We start from the raw sequence: 22,343 nt of genomic DNA, 5'->3' as shown, positions 1-22,343 counted from the left end.
AGCTTTGAGCACCAGCTGGATTTACTCTGACTTCCTCTTCCCAGTAGTTTAGCTTTACCCTCCTTTTGAAGCAAGCTTTACCATGAAATGGAAGGAAAAAAAATCGAGTGAAAGGTCTGACTGATTTCTTCCTGCTGTGCTCTTTCTTCTTCCTCCCCTTCTCACTTCACTTTATGGATCCCCGTCATCCATATTGACACATTCCCTGTTGCTCCTTTCACTTCTCCTTCACCCTGTTCCGCATTTTTCTATTTCCTGCCATCCCTTCTTCTCACCTTTTCGTTATCCTTTCTTTTCCCTCTTCTCCGTGTGGTTGTGACACGCTGCACTTTCCCGCTTTTTCATGGTGACCACAGTCCACCCGCCCGTGCCTTACTGTGGAGCCGTCCACCATCTTCATGCTTTCTCAGTCCTCCAGCAGAATGAGTTTCTGATTGGCCCAGAGAGAGACGAGAGAGAGGAGCAGGAAGAGGAGGTGACTTTCTTTTAAGCCCTCATTTGAGTGTGCATGCTGGCATGGTCCTGTGTCAAACTGCTTGTCTCTACACCATGCTAACCAGCCACTGATGACAACACAACTTCTGAGGTTTAGCCCGTTTTCTGTCATTTCTCTTCTACGCGTTGTTTTTTTTTTTTGTCCCATCATATCCTGTTTCAGAAATCTGTGATGCATTGACTAAATTGCCAAAATTGGTAAGATATTATCAATTCAGATTTTCATAACCTGCATTTTTGGACTTGTGATCTGTTTTGTTTATTGTATTCTTATTTTTAACAATCTTCTGATGAGGTTTTGAAATGCCTAGCAAGTACAGAACTTGATTTTATCTTAACCTGTGTTGATAAACTTTATTCATTTCTCAATTACTTAAAAGACAAAAATCCAAATTTTAAAACAGAAAAACAGTCAAGCCTACAGATAGTTTTGTTTTTTGAATTAGCAGTGGAGAAACTGCCAGTAATCCAAGCTCATTCAAAAATCAAATAAAACTGTTTACCAGCTTTTTGACCGCTGAACCATTATAGGTCAGGATTTTAAACTGGACCTACTATGGATCGTCGATGCCAACCAAAATAAGTGACTCAAGAATGTACTTGTTTAAAAATGTTAATGTTTAGATATATAAAGCTAGAAGAAACAAACTGCAAAACACTTTGTGCTGTAATTGCAGCAAAAGGTGGTTCTACAAAGTACTGAAATGGGGTCCAGGGTCACTTTTGAAAAACATTCATTATTTCTTACTGGCCTTTTATGATTATGTGTTCGTCACATGAAATCCCATCAAAAACTCCTGACAAGATATAGGAAAGTTCACAAGTTGCAAACATTGTTTCGAGGCACCATAAGACTCCTGAACTCTGTTGATTCCTGTTATGTGATTAGTTTTTTTATTTTTTTATTTTTGTGGGCTCTAGTGTCCCTTATGTGATAGTAGGCTGACAGGAAACAGGGAAGGAGGGGCGGGAAGACATGCGGCAAATGTCATCGGGTCCGAGAGTCGCACCCGCGACGGCTGCGTCGAGGACTCGAGGCCTCCAAATACGGGTCGCGCTAACCCCTACGCCACCACAGCACGCCCCCATGTGATTATTTTTAATGAAATTGCAGACTACTTCTTCTAAGTCAAAGAGGAGAGGGACTGTCCAAACGTTTGTCAGTGTAAACTTCCAAAAGCAGCTTATATAAAGTAAAGAAAATGCCAGTTGTTGGCAGCATCAAATAGTGTCTAGCTTTTAGCAACTGATTTGAGATACTACCTTGTCCATTGAGTCTCACTATTTCAATTACTGATTATTTAAATGGTAATCTGACTTTTAAAAATATCTACTAAGACTGTGTGAAAATGTAAGGAGGATCCTCTACATTTTAGTGTGTTTTTTATAGATTTAAATTCACTTTCAAGCAGGTAATCTACTTCTTTTCTGTGCTCTGAACACTCCTTGGTGTGATCATTCTTGTATCTAATATGTGGCTGTCAAATCTGATGATAGTTAAATAATGCATGGGAAGCTTCTGCAAGTTAGGAGCAGAAAATGACTTACAATTCAGTCTTCTCATGTACTTTTGTGGAAATATTCTTGCTCTAAAATGGTGGAATAAGCAGCAAATTGAGTCAGAACATATCTTGGATCTGATTGAGATAAAAGCCTAAAATTCCTAGATTTAGTACACAAGATTGGGGCAGATTGCATTATCATCACTCATTTAATGTTATCTGCAGAAGGTAGGGAAATCTGTGTGACTCCTGGCCCATCTGGTGGCAAAGTAGGCAGCGAGAAGGAGCAGCTTCATGACGTTTGATGGAGAGAGTGTGGACATAAAGATGCTAGGACATATGACTATATGAAATATCAAAGCTTGTGGGCTAAGACCACTATGGTAAAAGCACAAAGCATTATTAGTAGTATTAGTAGTTGGCTGTTGCTTCTGTTTTAATAGAGGCGGTGTATTAGGTCAGTTTGTATGTGTTCCTCAAGAAATTTCCTTTTCTCAAACTCACTATCCAACTAATGATAACCCCACAATTAAGTCTGCTGTGCCAGTTCCACAGCTAATCAGACTCCTACTGCTAGCGTGCTGAAAATGAGCCGGGTCTGGGTTGCAGCCAAATGAGGAATTCCACCTTTCCTCCATTTTTATTGAGCCCAAACCACTTAACCCCCCGGGGTTCCTTCATTTTGTGTTCCTTCTGTATCCCTTCCTTTTTGTTTTTCCCGCAAATTTATTTGTAAATAAAATGCTTCATCTAAATTCTTTGGACACAAAACAATCTCTTGTAAACATTGCTGTAAAAATATTATCCATCAATTTTCTAAACACTTACCCTTGCAGGAAGGGCCTGGTGCCTGTCACCAGCGGTCACTGGGCAAGAGCGAGGCATACACCTCTGTCAAAAAATATTAATTTCTTTCAGTTCAGCAGTTGTAAATTTCAGTTCTTGTGATACATAGTATATTTACATTTTTAAAATATTTTTATCACTTTATATTCTAATTATAGTGATCTCCTCTTTTTTCTTTTCTAGAAAAAACACTAAATTAAAAACTAATTTCCATCCTACATATGCAAATTGGAATGTGAACGGATATTATCAGAGCCTGAGCGTGTTAAAAATTTGCATGAATCTTGATTCTGATCAGTTATTATTGTTGTGCAAAGTCATAGAAACAACAAATTTCAAGCTCTTGTGTGTAAAGTTTAAGATTTGCTGTGCATGGGCAAACATCTCCACCTAGTGGAAACAAGAGAAATTAAAATTTTGATAAGGTTTCAACACAGGAGAATAAAATAATTAAAACAGAAACCAAATTGCAATGGTAGTACCGTATTCAAAAATGATGAAAGACAAAATCAGAAAAATTGGATGAGTTAAAGTATGAACCATTTGTATGGCCATATATTAGTGATTATCATAAGTATTACTGTTATCATTAATATCTTTAGATGTCTTTGTGCGTAATCCCTGGAGACTGCACACCTTCATTCAGCCTTCCTGTTATCTGTTGAAGTCCATGTGAGGTCAACTCTCTCCTTCGTCAGTTCGATGAAACTCACATCCTGTGGCACAAGGATGTACTAAGGAATAAAACCTGCTAAATTACAAATTATTGAAGCCGTTAAATGACTTGCACCTCACCAGCAGATTGAATGAGCTGCTGACATACCTCTGTAAAAAAAAAAAATTTTAATAGTTTGCTTTCTAAATTGCGCTTCCTCCGGATTCGTTTTAAACTCCTTACTGACACTGAAAAACTTTGAGTCGCCTTTCTGCAGTAACAACTTCCGTACTGAAGGGTGTTGTAGTTGTGTTGTTGCATTACTGGTAGCGCTTAGGAATGGTGGATTTGATTTCTTGGTGGAACACTAGTAAGATTCAAGGCTGTAGGTTTAGCTTTGAAATAAAATATATATTGGAGGTTCAGACTGATTTGATTGGTTTTGATGCAACATCCAGGTGATATTTTACTGCTATTGCAACAAATCCAACACAAAAAACACATTTTCAGATTTTTCTTTCTCTGTTTTCATATTTATTTTTTTAATGAAAATGTTTTAGGTAATCTCCTGACATCTAGTGTTACAGACCAGTACTGCAAGTGTAAATTTATTATTATTCATATTGGGAAGAAATGTCCGTTCAGACATTACTAGATTTTGTCATCCAGTCTGTTCATGTTAATTTCCCCCCAAAGATCCATCACCAGCTGATGGATAAATTACAGAAGAAAAAATAATATTAAAATCTCAAAACAAAACTCTTATGCCTATAATTATAGGCTAATTTTTAGTTCATGTGTCCACATGTAGACGTTTGGTTGGCTGTTCTGCATCTTTTTATTCTTCTTAGGTTCAGTCTTGATTTGTCTCCTGACAACACTTCCCTTGTCTCCGTAGGTCAGCGAGAAGCTGCTGCCTGGCAGCGTGGCTGATGTGACTCCTCTGTCTTTTCGTCGATCCTACAAAGGCAGGAGCACGGACTCCACCCTCCTCCACCTCGGTGCTGCAGAAACGCTGTCCCTCCGCAGCTCCAGTCCTCTTCCCCAGAAACTCCTGGCTCACCTGGCAGAGGGAGGAGGGTCCGACCTGACCTCTCTCAGCCCCTACATGCTTCGTCTGTCAGGGGCGGGGTTTGCCTACTGCGCTCCTGGACCGGAGACCTCTGTGTGAAAAAACCCCCAGAAACATCTGAAGATGTGTCGTTAAGCTCTCCATTGCAAGAGTAAAGAATTTATTGAACACCCCTTAAAATCATGGACTCTCCATGTTCATTATGTGCATTTTCTGGGGTCCACCTGAGTGGACCACCGTTGTCATTGCAGTGCCCTCAGTCTTTCTGTCAAAGTTCCCTGTCAAGCTCCCAGTCAGAACAGTTGGTGAACTCAAAGGGAACCTTGAGCAACTGTCCTTTTTTTTTGTTTGTTTTTTGCTGTTTTTTTGTGAACTCATCCCCATTTTTACTCGCATTATTTCTCTTCCTTCACTTTTATGTCATTTTCTATTTTATTTTGTAAATGTTTGTTAAAAAAATTGTTGTTCATGGACACTCTGTGGTCTGGCCAAGTAAGGGGGTAGCAGTCTTGCTCAGCCCTTTAGGTATGCGTGCGTATGCATGTGCTCTATAAGTACGCATGTAATTGCCTGTTTTTTTGTATGTTTGTACGTGACACAGACCTTTACACCTTTGCCTTACAGGTACGCAGCAGAAGTGGGAGCTAAAGGAGCAAGGCGTGAAAAGGAATTGGTGTTTTACAAAGCCTTACGCAGACACAAACATGTTCATTAGATTTACGGTGCCTTACAAAACTATTCACACCTCCTAGACTTTTTCATGTTTTGTCTTGTTGCAACCACGAACTTTAATTTTGGAGGGCTTGGCGTGACAAAGCAACACAAAGTAGGAAATAAACTTACCAACACATTGCCAAGGAGAGTGCATTAATCAGAAAAGCATCAAAGAGGACCATGATGACTCTGTAGGAGCTGCAGAGGTCCACAGCTCAGGAGTGAGAATCTGTTATATGGAAAACTGAAGAGGCTACTGCTGTGCTCAGAAGAGATCAAAACTTTAACTTTTTGGCCTACATGCAAAGAAGTGTGTGTGGTGAAACTCTAATCCTGAACACACCATTGTGGTGTGAATGCTTTTCTTCAACTTGGCGAGGGAAGCCGATCAGTGTTTATGGAAATGTGAATGAAACTAAACAAAATGCTGTCCCTGGAAAAGAAATGGTTTGAAGTTATTATATTCATGGAGTTTACACAATCCACCTTGATAAACAGCCAAAAGTAAAGTTTAATAGTTTAAATCAAAGGATATTTATGTGTTATAATGACCTAGTCAAAGTCCAGCTATATATACTTAAAATCTGTGGCAAGATTTTGATGTACAAAGACACTCTCCATCCAATCTGAGTTGTTATGCAAAGATGTTGAAAGCTTATAGACTTATAATTATTACATAAAAGGTGAACAGCGAACACATATCCACTCCATGCTTTTATTACATTTATTTATTAAAAACCATGTATAAGTTCCCTTCCCCTTATTCGCCACTTTGTGTTGGTCTGCCACATGAAATTCCAATAAAACACATTGAAGTCTGCAGTTGCATTCTGACGGCGTTTGAAAAAGTATTAGGGTTATGAATGTTTTTGAAAGGCACTGTAAAGGAGAGATGAAGCGACTCAAGAGGAAAGTGCAGTATTTTAGCCACCCTGCCTTAATTCATGGACACCATTTTCAGTCGGTCAAATAAAACACATTTATGAAAGTACAAGGATATTCACAGGGATTACATGTCTGTTACAGCGTCTGTTGTCCCCCTGTCTTCTTTCTACCCTCCTAATTGTGTCAACCTTTGTCTCGTTTATCTGTCAGCTTAGCATGTTGAATTGTCTCTGCATGCTGTACTACTCTTCTGTATATCACGGCTTGTTGCAGACATGATCATCACAAAACATATCAAGTTATTTTGTTTTCTTTCTGATCAGTGAGCATGCCCTCTGCTGCCACCGTGTGGCCGCTTGAGGTAATAGTCTGGAAATGATGGGTTACTGATTTATGAATGTTGCTATCCCTCACTGTTGCAATGTGCTTGTGTATTTGCTGCCATGATATGTGTCATGAAAACGCTAACGTCAGAATGCTAATATTAGGTAGGTGTGTTACTAGGGGTCGTCTCTGTGTTGCGTTAACTCCTACGCTTTTGTTTTTCTTTTCTGTAATGCGCTATAAAACTATTGATGTCAGTGTTATATGTATGGATGTAAATGACAAATATTTTGCTATATATTCATATATATAGTCTAAAGAAGGTAGATACAGTTTGTCGGGAAAAGGTGGGAGACTTGAAAAGGCGACGTCACAATCAAAATCAATAAGAATGTTGAACTGATTTGTCCATCATGTCCTGTATCTGAAGATTGTAGCTCATAATGGATGAACCACTTTTCCACATTTCTGAAAGCATTTCCGAAGACCTCTTTGTCCAAAGCCTATCTAGTCTGGTAACATAGAAATGTATTGACTCTGGAAGTCTTGAATGTGACATTCTGAAGCATTTTTTATATGGTTATACAGTTTATTTTCATACACATCACCATCTGCCAACTTGTATAGATTTGATAACAGGTGTTCAGTATTTTTCTACTGGGGCACAGATGATTTATTACATTAATGGAAAGTTTAGGTTCACCCTCTCAGCTTTCAACCCAAAACCTCCATAAGAGCCACCCTGGGTCAAACCTTCACGCTTTTGTGGTGGTCACTGTGTTGTTGCCATACTTCTACATACTGTGCACCAGCCCTAATACAGCAATGCTGTAAAGGTTATTTATTTTTCAATATTTGAGTCTTCTGATTTTCATCTTGTCATTCTTATGTTGTCCAGTGTTCATATTTTCTTCACTAGTTTTGTATCTCAGAGAGAAGACTATATTTTAACTGTTAAGAGTGCGTGTTGACGTTTGTAACCAAAGTGAGAGTAAAATTTAAATTATATGGTTTTGTTAGAGTTACTTATAGTCTGACACACTGCACTTTGTTTTACAACAGATCAGTTTTACCCTAAAGAAAACAGCAAGGTCTATTGCTTGTCAACTGGAGTTTGTAGTTCACACTTCCTCACGTTATTTTTCTAAGATTGTACGGGGTGAGAATTAAAGAAAAAAAAAAAAGAAGTGACCAAATGACCTGACTAGGAATGAACTGTCTGTAGGTGCCAGCCTCTGTCTCAGCGGGTTTATCACACCAGCCTTCTATTGCAGATCAGAATGTCAAACTGCTTTTTCTAAGTCCATCAGCACAACAGCGGGTGCTCATCCAGTCACTCCTGAGCTTGGCAAAAGTCTGAAACATCGACTGCTCTGCTCTGAGGAGCACACTTCATATCATAGTACCTTTAGTATGCCACTGTTTGTATTACTAAACAGTTTTTGACAAATTACTTGTTTTTTGTTTTGTTTTTGGATAAAGATTTTAAAAGTTCACATGTTGACTTTTTGCCAGCCTGTCTGTAGCAAATGAGGACAAAGCACTGTATTGTCATTCTGCTTGTAATAAAGAATGAAAGAGAGACGAATGGCCTTCTTACAGATTTTGTTTTTGTCCTTACGATGATGTGTAATTCCATCTCTGTCCAGCAGGAGTTCTAAATTACAAATTTCTAGTTTCTGTTTCCAACTAACATGACGCCGGTTCCGCCTTCATGCGGAAGTAGATCAAACCTCCTACAAACAAACAGTCTGAAAATGGCAGAAGTAGTGAAACTCAATGTCTTGTATATACATTTAAATAATATGAATTAGTTCAAGAACCACACTCCATACCAGGAGGTGGTGGTAATGCTACTAAAAGTCTTTTTTGCCAACTTTTAGTAGCAATAAAAAGCAACAAGAAGAAGAACAACTCTATGCATTGCCCAAGACATTTTTGGAGACATGTTTGCTTTATCAGCAAACAATGAGGCAAAGAGGACAGGCAAGAAAACTCTCTAAAGAGTCAGACATCAGGTCTGTAAGGTTATTTGTGGGAAACATCATTGTTAAAGCCCAAGTCTTTCTCAAATACAGGAAGAATGAGGGGCACAAACTCTCATTGGATGCAAGTGTGAAAACTGTGTTGGACGCATTTTGTACATGCAAGAGCAGGTGAGTAATGACTTAAATAATACAAGCTTGTGAAAATCTGCCTTCAGGAAAATGTCTAAAAATAAACATTAGTCTAAAAAGGTGCTTAATGGTAAATACCGCAGCTACTGCAGCACATGTTTTTATGCTCCCATAGGAATTTATACATACAAAGTCAAGCAAATCTACCTTCACTTATTGACCTTTGATTTGACTATCAAACAGCGTCGTGACAAAAAATGACATGTTTACTATCCTTTGTGCAGACAAACGTAGTAGATGCTGTAGGTCACAGTTTCATTCACCTGGATATGAGGTTGACTGCAGGCCTTAATTCATCTCTTGTATTGTTCCAGACTCTGTTTATTTTCTTTGAAATCTTTTTGACCGCCACAAGTTAGCAGCGATGAACCCTGGCAACACTGATGGAGGTTCAGCTCTTCCTGATAAGGGGCTGTACTTCAGGACAAACAGTGACCGGCGATTGGTCAGCTGCTGAAGTCAATTACACCTCAGTTGTTTTTATTGCTAATCTGTTTTTAATTTCTGAAAACTTAAATGGTAAAAGGGACATCGTGTATTTTTTATTTATCATTGTCAAAATATGTCCATTATTGACAATAGTACAAATAATTGAATTTAGTTTAGCCACAAAAATGTTAGCTTCAACATTAGGTAGCTAAAATGCTAGGAAATGCTAATATGAAGAGGACTGCAGGGGTCAGATGAATAAACTTCCTTCTTGACATCGATTATGTATTTACTTTGAGTTAGACCACTTTGTAGTGTTTTGTTTGTTTGTTTTAACAGATGGTCTAATATTTTTGCTCCAGCATCCTCTGACGCATGGAAGAGGTCATGATTCTATGATTCTATGATAGCAAGCTGGCCGGTCCTGCTGAAGCAAAGCATTCCCAAACTACTTACTGCAGCATGCTGTAAGTGTCATGGGGTAAGATTATTATGGGATTTTCTGATTGTAAAGACTTAGTAGTAAGAGAGTGCTGTAGATCTTTTGATGACATTTTAAGGTTTTTAGAGACACCTATTTCCTCTTGCAAATTTCTCTTGCACAATCACATCAGTCAAAAAAAACACAGCTTAATTGTTTGAAAGGAAGTGAGAGATGATGCATCACATCTGAAATATTAACTCATCCACCATTGTTCTACAGCTCAGAACGTTGGCATGATGTAATCGCAGCCATCCCAGAGCTCGGTGTTCATGGCTATGTGTGAAACTTGTTGCTGATTTAAGCTGCTTGTGTTCTTCCATGCAAATGCTACAGAGGCGTAACTACCAGTCAGTGGAGTATCAAGAAGACAGTGATGCTCCCATGTACTTATAAAGTGCTGTGCAGGCATTGTGTAAGTCTGTCAGGTTGTCTTTCTTAAGAGATATCCATGTAAGTAAACATCAGTTTACATTATTAGTAGCTCCATAACCCCAGTTTTATTCAGTGGGGATACCATTGGTCATCAGCTGATGGCAATGCAGCATATCTGAAGCTGCATGGCCTGTAATATTTCTGTTCAGATCATGACGCAGCTGTTAAACCTTTCCCTCTTGCATGATGTCACTGTTGCATTAGCTGTTTGTGCGAACCTGCAGTGCTGGCCATCACTTCCCCTCCCCCCGATCTGTCTGCCTGGGTCCTCACAGGTTTGCACCATCATGTGTACTGGGGCTGAAACATGCATGTGTGAATGAGGCTGTCTCCTGCTACAAGTCCTCCCCGTCTTCACCGCAGCCCCCCTCTGCTTCGCATCCCTCCGCGGACGACTCGTCGTCATTCCTGGGGCTGTCACAGCAGCTTCAGCATCCATCCACCCTCCGTTTAAGCAGCATCTTCTCCATCCGCTAAAGCATTCATTTTTCACATTCAGCATCCATCTGAACTCTCCTTCCCTCCGTCTCTAAATTTGCGAACCAAAATCGAAAGCAGCCACGCTTCCACATTCTCAGTGACTCTTCCACGCGGCATCCCCCTCTCTTCCCTTCTGCTGGCCTGGGCTCATCATCGTAGAGTCTCGACTTCCCATCATCTTCACCAGCATCCACTCTCTAAAGCTGCCAAGCTGTCTCTTCTTCCCAGGAAAGTGTATTTTGGCTGGACAGCTGGGTGGCCACTGTCCCTCTGGAAGATGCTTCTGTGGATGAAGACAGAGGAAATGGCTCTTGGGGAGCTGCTGGAGAGACTAAGGAGCGTCACCCAAACCATAGGTGGGTAATGACGACAGTCAGCACGAGCTTCAGAGCCTGTATGATGCCATTTTTACTGCTTAGCATTGCGCCTATTTTTGTAACTCTGGAATTATATGTAATTATATGCATGCAGGCAGTGTAATTTGCTTCTTTTAACGTTGCTCTCTCAAAATAGAGAGATGTTTTACCAGCTCCTTTTTCTTCTTTGCTAGCAGTTTATTCCTTTGGAAAATGCGCTTTTCATCCTCATTTTGAGTGTGACAGAGTTATTAGACAAGAGTGTCAACTGTTCATGTTGAACATTTCATTTTTATATCATTTCATTGATATTACATCTGACTTTCTGTTAAACATTGCAGAGAGTGATGAGGAAAGCCATACCCACCCTCCCTGACCTCTGTAACTCTGGAAATCAAGTGCTATTCAATTCAAAAATACTTTATTACCGGTAATCCCAGATTCATTTATTTATTCACTCTTCCAGTGGGTCATCCCTTTATCCACCTTTTTATCATCCATTTGTCCAGCCATCTGTTTTGCAGTCCCATATTCAAAGCCAGATCACTGTAAAATAATCCTCCAAAATTAGCTTTTGGTTTCTTTATTGCACTGTTTCTTCACAACCATTTAAGATTCTTTGTGAACTTAAATCCTTTCCACATATGCAGTATCAAAGCATATGTTTGTTAAGTTCCTTTTTCCAAAAAGAAAGCCATGGACATGTTTTTATTAGTCTGTCTGCCATCTCCTCTGATCCATTTATAGAAATCTGCCTTAATCTACCCAGTATAAGCATACCATCTCTGTCACTAGTACAAACGCACTTAAATTTTCAGCCAGAGATGCATGAATTGTGAAACGCTATTTTGAAATCTGGGACTTTAAAGTCTAAAATGTGTTTAAAGAAACATATTGCAAACCTTCATGGATTTGCAAGATTTTCGTCCATCCATTCCTTTCCAGTACCAAAGATGGTGAGTGGGTGGACTTGAGGAAGGAGGAAAAATATGGTAATTTATGTCCAAGCTACAGTAATGAAAATACAGAAGTATCTGCCTTTACAGCATTTTTTATGTTGCATTTCTCTTTCACCAAAAAACAGGCACAAAAGCTAGATAATATTGACATATCTCATTTTGTTTACACTGATAGAGAGCTGATAGATTTGATTCAATGCCTAACAGTTCCCTAAAGAAAATGTGACATAGATGTGGTGTGGCAGGAGGATGAGAGCAGTAATCAGCTTAGAGAGGAGAGCCTGACACTGACTGCAGAAGACAAAGAGGAAGGGAGAGTGATGAAGAGAGATTCACAAGAAGAAAAAAAAATAACTGTTGCTGGAACGATTTTGTTTTCTCAAACATGTAATGCGGAGATGCATTTTGTTTGGAGGAAACAGAGACAGACAAATTTAATCTATTTATTTCCCAGAGAAACTGTATCCACCGTGTAGCTGTCTGCTTCTGCTTGTGGTTTCTGGCACAGTTGTCTGTTTTGTTAGATGAGAATATATTCGATATTTGCAAACTCAGACAAATGGGGTGATCATATTGCTTCCCAACCTGCAACTGACTTGAGATTGAATCATTTTTAAATTAGTTGAAATCATCAGACACGCCCACTTTATATTTGATTCATCTAACATGAAGCATTGGGGGGACAGTCAAAGTTTTTTGCTTTATTTTAAGCTTAGGTCATAAATATGGTTGTTGGCCTACAGCCCTGACCTGATTTTTAAACACCTTGCTAATACTAAATGTCTAATTTTGAGTTTTCTTCTTTCAGTAACAGCGTCTACACTGAAAAGTGCAACAACTTAGTAGCGCTTTGTGTGGCGTTTTCACACAAAGTATCAGGTTTTTACATTTTCAGCCTGTGGCTCTCTGATCAGGGCAGAAAAAGCTGAAAATTGGCTGATTCTAGTCGTCAATTACTTTCTCTCTGCATCTCTTGTTTTATATCATACCTGAAATTGCTCTTTCAACAAGGACAGTGCCCACAGTGGGCTAGATTAATTTTTTTGTAACTGTTTTGCAGCCGTGGACACAGGCAGCTTTTCAAGTGGCCAGTAGACCCACTTCCAGTGTATTTGAAGGGCAACATCCAGTTGAATTTGTAACATTTCCAGCATAAATATGTTCATCTACACTGGGTCACTTACATTTAGGGTCGTTTTGTGCTTTCAGTTGTAAATAGCATATGTTATGTGGCCTTATTCAGCTGATACTCTATAATTAGAATGAGCTTATGCCTCTTTGTTTGTGTGCATAGTGGTATTTCATTTGTGATTGTCGAATAGGAAAGTTGGGTCGGTTGTTGAGACTTAGAAAGACTCAGCTTAGCTTCACGCTGCCCAACTGTCTCTCAGGTAAAATCGAGTCCTCAGCCAATTTTTTGTTTTTCAGATTCTTCTCTTTGGTATTTCCTGAACAGGAAGATCAGTGAGGAAGTTTATAGATCAGACGTGAATGTCGCTCTGTTTTTGGTACCATATTGTGAGGTTCTGTTTCCTATTTTTGTTGGAGGTCAGCTGAGCTGCGCGATCATCCTCTAAAGGCGGAGCAGGTGTAGAGCCAGATGGATACAGCAGGCTGCCTTTAGTCCCCAGCTTGTTAGTCAGTACCTTAAAGACAAGAGGAGCAGTAACATTTCACATATTTTATAAGAAAGACCGAAGATATTAGCTTCTGCAGTAGATTGTTTTAACTGAGTGTATTGATGTGTATTAAGGTACATTTGGTGTTGGAGCTATTGAAATAGGAAGTTATTAGAGGGGGTCTCAAGCATTCATGGGTTCTAGCTTTTTGAGGATGACTCACAAACACTAACACTCACAAATATCAGGGGTCTACTGTATCCATGAAAACACTAAAATATTTTACACAGCCTGAAGTAGGATAATGCTTTTAAAAGTTGGTTTGCCAGAGGTGACTGCAGAGTCATTGGGGATGTGACTGACAAATATCATTTATTAACTAGAGGGACATGAAATTGGGTTTAGTCCAGGATTTAAACATGCCTGGGTCAGGACAATGAGCCAATCCATGCAATTGGATTGGAAAAAATGTAAGTTGATTACCACCACCAAATGTGCCAATGTAATGTTGGATGCTTTAAAAGTTGTACGTACTCAGAACATAGTTACTTTTTACCTGATGTTAACATTAAAATGTTGAGATGCCAGCATTTATATTGAAGAGTTGGGTGGACATTTAAGTAGGTGTGCATTGTGCAGAATGGGCTGTACATTCTGCAGACATCATTTTAACATGTCTGTTAAAATGATGTTGTGTGCAGTTGCCTCATCAGCATGCGAGAGCGCTTCTCTTTACTAAGCCTGTAAACACTGATCTGCCTTTTACTTGCCAGCTTTAACTACCAACCAGGGCCAAACACTGACACAAAACACACATAAACTTAAAAGCTTCCCAGAAATTGTCCTCTGAGCTGAAGGAGTAACCCCCCTGTGCTTGCTTTTTGACTTCAGTTACTCACAACATATTGACTCTGAAAGATAAAAACGTGCAGTATAAAGTTTTCAGACTGTTATGGTAGTTTTTTTGTTGATGTTGTTTTTTCACACAATGGGTTTCAGCAGTTTCCAGTCCTTCATGTGATCCTGTTGTTCATCAGGCGTTGGATGTGTGAAAGAATTTACAATTGAAAAGCAGATTAGTTGAGGAGCGGAGGAGTATAATTAGCCTGAGAAGCAGAAGGGGATTTGCCTTCCACCGGCTGCCCTCTGCTTCTGTTGCACTCGACCTTCCTTCCTTCTTGTCTTACTTGCCGCTGCGGCAAGTAAGACAGTCAGTTGTTGCATTTGCGTGGAGGTGTGAGTGTCAGTGTGTGTGAGTGTACCCTCCCATTCTCACCTCCAGAGTGAACAGTTTTGGTTAGAGAGGTTGTGCAGAGAGTGACTCAGCTCTTTCTAATTCTGCCGGCTTTGCACAGTGTCGTTTCCTCGAGTCCCCAATGTGGCACTGCAGCGGACGCTGGACTGGTGTTGTACCCAGTGCAGAGATGTCCTCACTGAATGCATGTGAGATCCTTTGGTTGTGATCCTGACTAACTTGGCACGAAAATAGCCAGGTGTCTGTCCATGTCTGGATTTTGGCAGTGCGTTTTGGAGTCTGTTAGAGTGTGCAGCTGAGAGGTCTCCTTGGATGCCAGTTTCTGTTTGAGCGTGAAGTCCAGCGGCCTGCTGTCATGTCCCTGCCTGAGTTTCTCCGGGAGGGTGGAGAGGCATCCTGCCGGCTCATGAACCGCCTTAGTCATCTGATCCAGAACTTGGACATCTCAGGACTGGGTTCTTCTTTTCCATTCAGCCCCGCCAGTCGCAAGAACTCCTGGAGGGACTGGGATGGTAAGAGGAGGAAAGCTTCTCTAGTTTTAGCATGTTTGTGTTAAAGTCCTATCTTTCCACAACTGCAACTCTGCAGTGCTGCAGATTTGTAGGCAAAGCGTGGACGCAGACACTCTGTGTGTCTGTGTTGTGCATAACATATTCATCTGGCCAATAGTTCTGCAGGGCAACATGCCCAGAGCCCCACAAAGTGTTTCCTGTGGGCTTCCCTTGTTTCCCACTGGGTCTGTTTTGTGTCTTTGGTGTGTATCACATTTTGTGTGTGTAAGAGTGCATGACTGCGCAGCTTAAATAGCCTCCTCATTTTCTAGCTCACCGATCTCTGCAGCTGTACTGACATTTTTCCATAGGAGAAAAGGATTTCTCAGCAAATGCGGCATTTGCAGCATGCAGCACCTTGCCGGCAGAAGGGCTGCTGCAATGGAAAAGGAACTGGGGTTTCAGATTGGCATCCTGTTAGGTCGTTTCCACTTTGAGACATTGTTTTTTGGGACTATTTTAAAAAGGAGGTCTTGTGCACAGCAATGAAAAGAATGGTAAGGAAAACGAGGAAACGTTCTTCTGAATCAGAGAGAGGGATACCAATGGTACCACTTAAGTCAAGTGAGTTGATAATATCTGTTCTTATATAGACATTCTTGCATTTGAGAGCTTTTTGTTTCTTGTAGGTTGCAGCATTTTGAAGCTAATGTTTATATTCTTTGAATACCTTCAGCTGTTTTCTTATTTTTCACAAAGATGCTCTTGGACATTTTGCCTTGTTCTGTTTCTGGACACATGTTTATGTTGTAAGCTACAATTATAGTTTATACATATAGATTTTACAAGCCTAACTAATTTTGGAGGATCGACTCGAAGTAACGGCATGTCCTTCATAAGTAGTGTGATCATGCTGGAACTGCATGGTTTCCTGTGAAGGTTTTTATTTCCTTCCAGCTCTGGAAAAGTCATTATTCTTACTGAAAACACAAGAAGAATTTGAAAGGCAAATCACTGGTTGTTATGTCTTTATACCCTGTGCAGCTTTTTTTTAAAAAAAACCTTATATTCTGAACATTGTGAGATAAAAGATTTATTAAGGTCTTTGATTTTTTTAAAATGATTACACGAGTTTGAATTTAGTGTGAATTTTCTCTACTCTACACAGGCTCAATTTATGCACACTCTTCCATCACAGTCAAGTTTTCAACTTTTTATTTGAGGTGAAGTTGAAGGAGGTCTTCCTTCTTCATTTTTCCACTCACTTTGTACACTAGTACCACTGCACCGCAGACCGTGTAACAGGCTGATGCTCCCACCACAGGGCGTGATGTGGCGTTCTTCTTCTGTTGGAAGAAGTTGGAAGTTCCTGGTTTGTTCTGAAACATCTTGAACATTTTGGATTTATTTTAGGGTGAGAGATTGGCTAAGGTGGTTCAAGCTGTTGGCTCTTTCCACAGGACAATGTTACATCTATTAACGCGCATGCAATGACTGTGCTCACAATCTCTTTATTATTATTTCTGTCACTCATACATGAACATAACCAGCAGACTTTCGGCAGTCGTCACGCTCTTATGATCTCACCATTGACAGCGTGGCCACATGCTACAGACATAGCATGCTACAGTATGTCTGCACACATCAAAAGTAGTTCTAAGTGGCTAATGTTAGACTCTCTGAATAGCATATCCAAACCTCTGACCTGTTGAAAACCAGTGGCCTATGCATAAAAGGCACGTCTGTAAAAGGAAACCAACCATTTTAGATGAACTCTACCAATTCTGTCATCCAGATTTAAGGTAGATTTGAAGACTTCAAAGAGTATGTGGTGAGTAATGTGCTAAAGGGCATTAAAGCCATTCTTTTGACCTGGTATATATTAGAGACTCCATGGACTATAGAAAAATGAACAATTATAATTGTGCACCCTGGCCTTTCAATGCTCTTGAAGTTTTATATTAAATAATTCTTCCAACCTGAAAAAATATCACTTCAAATAAATAATTAAAAGCCCAACATTTCAATAATATTAATGCATATGTCACTGCACGATACTGTCTGAGTAGAACTGCTTATGGTATATACTGTACATACATCTGATCTGTTTCAAAACTCACCAGAATTTCAGATTGAGTAAAACAAAGGCTGTTGAGGTTAAAGAGGCATGTGTTTGATGGATGCTCCTCTGTTTGTTTTTAACAAAAGCAAACCCAGTCTAGTCACATGTTCAGATACATGACATATGCCTCATTGTTCCCATGAGCAGTTTGTAAATATTTGCTCCTTCAGTCTCTCCAGTGGAGTTTTCCTTTTATAATATGATTTTAAAAAAAGAAGTGGCCATAAACGCAACGTGTGGGTGGATGAATTTATAGCTCGTATAGTTCCCTCAGAGACCGGCCGGCTGCTTCCTCGTTCATACTCGTGGTTGTTTTTAAAGATTGACCCTCTGTGGTTTTAAACAACTCCTGCAGACTGACCTCAGCTCTTTATACAGCGATCTATATGTCCAGAATTTAATTAATGTGCCTCAATTGGTCTTCTATTTTTATTAGAAAAATTTTAGAAGAAATAGAAACAGAAGCAAATGAAATAGTCTTGCCTAGATTTGCACAATGTTTCAACTGAGTATAAAACATAATGTATTTGTGCCTCTTGTTTGTTTTAAGACACTGCTCTCTAAGGCTTTTAAAGCCATGGTTTTGACACTGATAGCTTCCTGTATTCCACTGGTCGCAAAGCAAATACTCATGTAAATTATCCTGCCATCCCAACAGCACCTTTTAAAAAAACAAACAAAAAAAAGCCCTATGCAAATTCAAGCTTACATAACAAACTCCCACAAGAAAAACAACTTTCTCTCGCATTTTAGCACCACTGACTGACTGACTTAAAGTAGATAATGACGGGGTTGAAAGACTGATATTAGTGTCCATTACCTTGCTTTGACTGAAATCTCTTTTCTGGGTTTTGTTGAAATTGAATCTTAATTGCCATATTCTGTCAAGAAACAGTGTCTTTCTTCAAATGAGGTCTCCTCATAATTGGCTCTTTCAGTGAGTTTGTAAGAATGGGGTCATTTGAGTGGAGTAAACGAGAATAGAAGCGTTCAGTCGACAGGCTGTGAACGGTTAAATGGGGTTGCAGGCAGCGTTTGAAAGGGCTGGGCAGAATGGGAGCTTTGTACTTCTGGTGCACATTTCCAGAGATAAGCCAATCGGCTATACTAGGTTTGGCTGCCCTAGGTAAATGAGCACTGAGAGCTACAGTATTTATAACATGTTTTAGCATATCTTTCCTGGGATAGCTAAATCGTTATCCTGTATCTCAGTAGCTGCTGGCAGTGGATGTATTTTACAAGTCAGACTCAGGTTTGAGAGCAGGTCGGATGCATTGTTCTTTTAGGCGATAGAGGAAACTAGTTGGGTTATCACTGAGGACTGGGTAGAGCACTACACTGTAGCTTTTGTATGCAGGGGAGGTAACCTGAGGTTGAAAAAGGAAGTCCTTTCAGTGAGTGGTGTCTGCAGGCAGTGGAGCACCTGTACAGGCTGCATGCACTTTTTTGGGGAAAGGTGGAGTCAGCATGGGAGAGAAGCTGTTCGTGTGACACTCCTGCACAGCTTCATGGAGCAAATGTTACAGAAGAGTCGTGAGCCTGGAGTAGACTACACAACAGATGGCAAATTCAAGCTTCCTCATGGAGGAAGATGTGGACCTTGGGTTAGATTGTGGGTTTAGCACAAAGGAAGACCAGGAGCTAACTCTGGCAGCACATATGATTGTAGATTCCGATGAATGCCTAGAAAAGCAAGTCTTGGATTTGTTTGTGACTGCAGGTTGGACAGAGTTTCTGTCTACTGGTAAGGAGCAAAGAGAGGGGGTTCCAGGAGGAGATGGAAAGAGACAAGCGGATGGAGAGGAGATCTGGGCTGATAGAGTTTTAGTGGAGAGTGGAGAGAATGAACGAATGATGGAAGAAAAGACAGATAATCGGACTGAGGAAGAGATGGATGAAGATCTGTATACACGTTTGAATCCTAAAGACGAGTGTGGATGTCGTCATGTTCGGATTTCTCTTGAAGAGGTGGAGAGATTCTACAAATTTTCCTGTCGTTGCCACTGGCTCTGTGGTAGGTGTTGCACAGCTGATATGAATGTGACTCAAAGTATTTTAATTGAGATTTAGATCTAGAGATGCACCAATCAGAAATTTGCTAAAGGTTTGACCCACTGATATGCTGTATTCAGTTTCTTGTTAAAAGCTCTAACAGACAGCAATAGAATATTAGTTTTAGTTTTACTTTTTTCTTGCCTTCCTGTTGTGTGTGATCAATATTAATTTACATTGCATCAATGAAAATTGCCATTGTAAAACAGCATTATATTCATATCTAAAAATGAAAGCAAAATAGATGGTTGGAATTTGAAAATGGCTTTAGTATCTTATATGTGTATTTTGTGTGGTTTGTGCTGTTAGCATGACAAAAAAACAACAGTCTTCATGTGTCGTTCTTAGAGAATGTAAGTCCTCACTTTAACTCTGGGAATTTTTCCAAAATTTCCAAATCAAAAATGTTCCATGACACACATAAGCTGAAACCTCAAAAGGATTCAAACGCAGCACTTTTACTCTTCTGAGCCTTCCTGTTTTCTGTTGGAAGTCTTGCTCTCTCTCACTCTTTCCTAAATAAACCAAAGACAGAGTAAGAGATGGATGAAGATCTGTATACACGTTTGGATCCTAAAGACCAGTGTGGATGTCGTCATGTTTGGATTTCTCTTGAAGAGGTGGTTTCTTTTTAAATACCTTTTGACATTTGTGTGTTTCATCCGAATTAATATTTGAAAACTTCACTGAAACTAAAACAGCTAACGCCGAGCCTTGTTGTTCTTTACGTGAACTTTTGCGTTCAGTGATCTGAAAAAGATTGGATTTCAGTCAGACCAGTTCAAGATCAAAAGTATCCAAACTCTGTTGCCAGCCAATTTTTTCAAAGCATCTCTTATTTATTAATCCTACAGGTTGAATAAAGATTCAGCTACGAAAATTGAGAGTCGAATACAGTCGGTGTAGATTTTTTATTTCTTTTCCAGTTCTGCGAACATTTTTTTCGCACCACAACAGTTTGATGAGGAAAACTGCAGCTGCTCTGTGCTCCATCACTGTTTTTGTGTGTAAGACGCCGAGTTGGTTTTATTCTTTTATTCTTCATAGACCTTTGCTATGAATGAAGAAAAACCTTGGAACTGATTTGGATTTTAGTTTGTTTCAGATTGTTTCTTTTGCTCTGTTTCTAAAACTGTGTGCGGTCTCACACTTCAATTATTTGATTATCAGATGAGCTCTGATAATCATCACCATCACCTTAGACACCAAACGTTTTGGTGTCATCTGAGCCGTCTCACCTTTTGTGTTCCTTCATATTGCATGACCTGTCACGAGTCTGCAGACAGCACTTTGCTTTATCTGTGCCTCTACTCTTCTTCACGGCCATTGCTGTAGTCTTACTTGTGACTATCTGTTGCATCTGCCCCATTTTTCTGATAATATACACACTATTACCTTGAAAAAACGAGCCACTGATTGTGTGGAAATTCACTCTAAAAGGCTGAATCATATTTTAAGCAAGAAAACATGCAACTCTAATTGTTAGCAATATTTTTTAAGTATTACTGTAACCAATATTTTGTTTTGTTGGAGAAGCTTGATGATGTTTTTTATGTCAAAAACAGAGAACCAACATTTCAGTTCTGTCTTCTGGTCCTGTTTAATCTGTGTCAGTAGTGGCAGGCGGTCCAGGTGTTGTCACTGTGACCCACTAACGTTTGACTCGTCAGCCATAAACGTGAGCCCGAGCGGACACTAATCCCAAACCCTGAGCCTTATTAAGAACATTAACGCTTGAATCGGCAGCTGAGCTGTGAGTTGGTGTGTGTGTGTGTGGGTGTGTGTGTGTGGTAGGGTTTGGGCGTCGGAAAGGAATTCTTTTGTCACTAAAGACCAAAAATGTTTCCTTAGTTGCAGAAAGTTAGCATTTTTAATAAGGTCTTGGGCAATATTCTTATCTCAATAGACGTCTGAAAAACACACCAGAGTTTACCATGCTTCTATCTGATTTGACAGATTTGTGATATTGTTTTATATTTACATTTAATTTAGGACATTTGGATGGTTTCAAACAGACTTTATTAGTTTTTTTAGCACAAAAATGCAATAAATGATAGATCTTTTTTCCTGTGTGGAATAGAAAGACAGACTTCATTAAAATTTCAGAATCAGCACATCCCCTCTAAAGATTATATTTGAAGTCCTCCAACAAATATAGTCGTTTCATCAAATGTTTAGAACTGACAGAGCTGTAGGGAAAACAGAGCTGTATTTCTGTAATCTCCACAATACCCAAACAGCTCTTCTTTATTCCCAGTTGTGCTGTCCACATAATGATGTTCATTATCCACAAATGAAGAAAACATGGAACAGTGGGGAACATTTCCTGGAGGGAGCAGCCTACCAAAACTAATCCAAGAATTCAACGACAGCAGGGAGATTATGAAAGGTCACGGGATCTACATCTAAACCTCTCCAGGCCTCACTTGCCTTTAGTTTTCGCGATTCAACAAAAAAACAAGATTGAGCCAAAATGACATTCATGGGAGAGTCCCTGGAGGAAAATGATGACTTACCAATAAGAATAGAAAGACCAATCGCACATTTACCTAAAAACATCCTGGTGATTCTCATGTCATTAACTTACAACAGTTCAGTAAAAGAACATCATATTAGCAGTAAAACATGGCGGTGGTAGTGCGATGGTCTGGGTTTGCTTTGCTGACTCAGAACCTCATTGTGATCATTAAAACGGTTATACAAAGAAAAGTGGGCCAGAAGTCCTCCACCCCAGTTGTCATAAACGCTTCATGGCAGATGTTGCTATCAGATATACAGTAGTTGTTCTTTTACAAAGGACAAAGTTTGTTTGGACATATTTTTCCTTTATAAATAGATTCTTTGTTTGAAGAATTTTTGTATTTACTTAGGTTAACTTAGTCTGACACTTGTTTAATTACCTTCACAGAGCTTCATTTTTTCTACTTCCACTATATCCATCAATAAATACTGTTCCAATAGATTCGTTTGCAATCTTGGATATTTGTAGAACTA

The 22,343-nt window shown here is 39.6% G+C and overlaps 2 protein-coding genes across 13 annotated transcripts in view; both read left to right on the top strand.

Moving 5' to 3' along the window:
* The window catches only part of LOC114147913 (probable phospholipid-transporting ATPase IH), a 40,788-nt gene extending 32,707 nt beyond the window's left edge, over window positions 1-8,081 (top strand). For 2 of the 4 annotated variants that reach the window (XM_028022697.1, XM_028022695.1), the window contains 2 exons: window positions 357-475; window positions 4,397-4,563. In XM_028022697.1, the coding sequence (XP_027878498.1) occupies window positions 357-434 (78 nt within the window). In that variant the 3' untranslated portion in view covers window positions 435-475; window positions 4,397-4,563. Of the gene's footprint in view, window positions 1-356; window positions 476-4,396 lie in introns of all 4 variants that reach the window. The other 2 variants (XM_028022694.1, XM_028022693.1) reach the window with 1 other exon arrangement.
* Window positions 8,082-9,195: 1,114 nt separating this feature from the next.
* Window positions 9,196-22,343, top strand: part of mcf2lb (mcf.2 cell line derived transforming sequence-like b) — a 40,302-nt gene continuing 27,154 nt past the window's right edge. The window contains exon 1 of one of the 9 annotated variants that reach the window (XM_028022690.1): window positions 9,196-10,851. In XM_028022690.1, the coding sequence (XP_027878491.1) occupies window positions 10,773-10,851 (79 nt within the window). In that variant the 5' untranslated portion in view covers window positions 9,196-10,772. Of the gene's footprint in view, window positions 10,852-14,890; window positions 15,197-15,508; window positions 15,800-18,735; window positions 19,312-22,343 lie in introns of those variants that run through there. The other 8 variants (XM_028022689.1, XM_028022691.1, XR_003596166.1 and 5 more) reach the window with 8 other exon arrangements.

This window comes from Xiphophorus couchianus, chromosome 7 (assembly GCF_001444195.1).
Source record: "Xiphophorus couchianus chromosome 7, X_couchianus-1.0, whole genome shotgun sequence".
NCBI lineage: Eukaryota > Metazoa > Chordata > Actinopteri > Cyprinodontiformes > Poeciliidae > Xiphophorus > Xiphophorus couchianus.
Note: the sequence above shows the minus strand (reverse complement) of the source record. Positions and strands in the feature narration are given on the sequence as shown.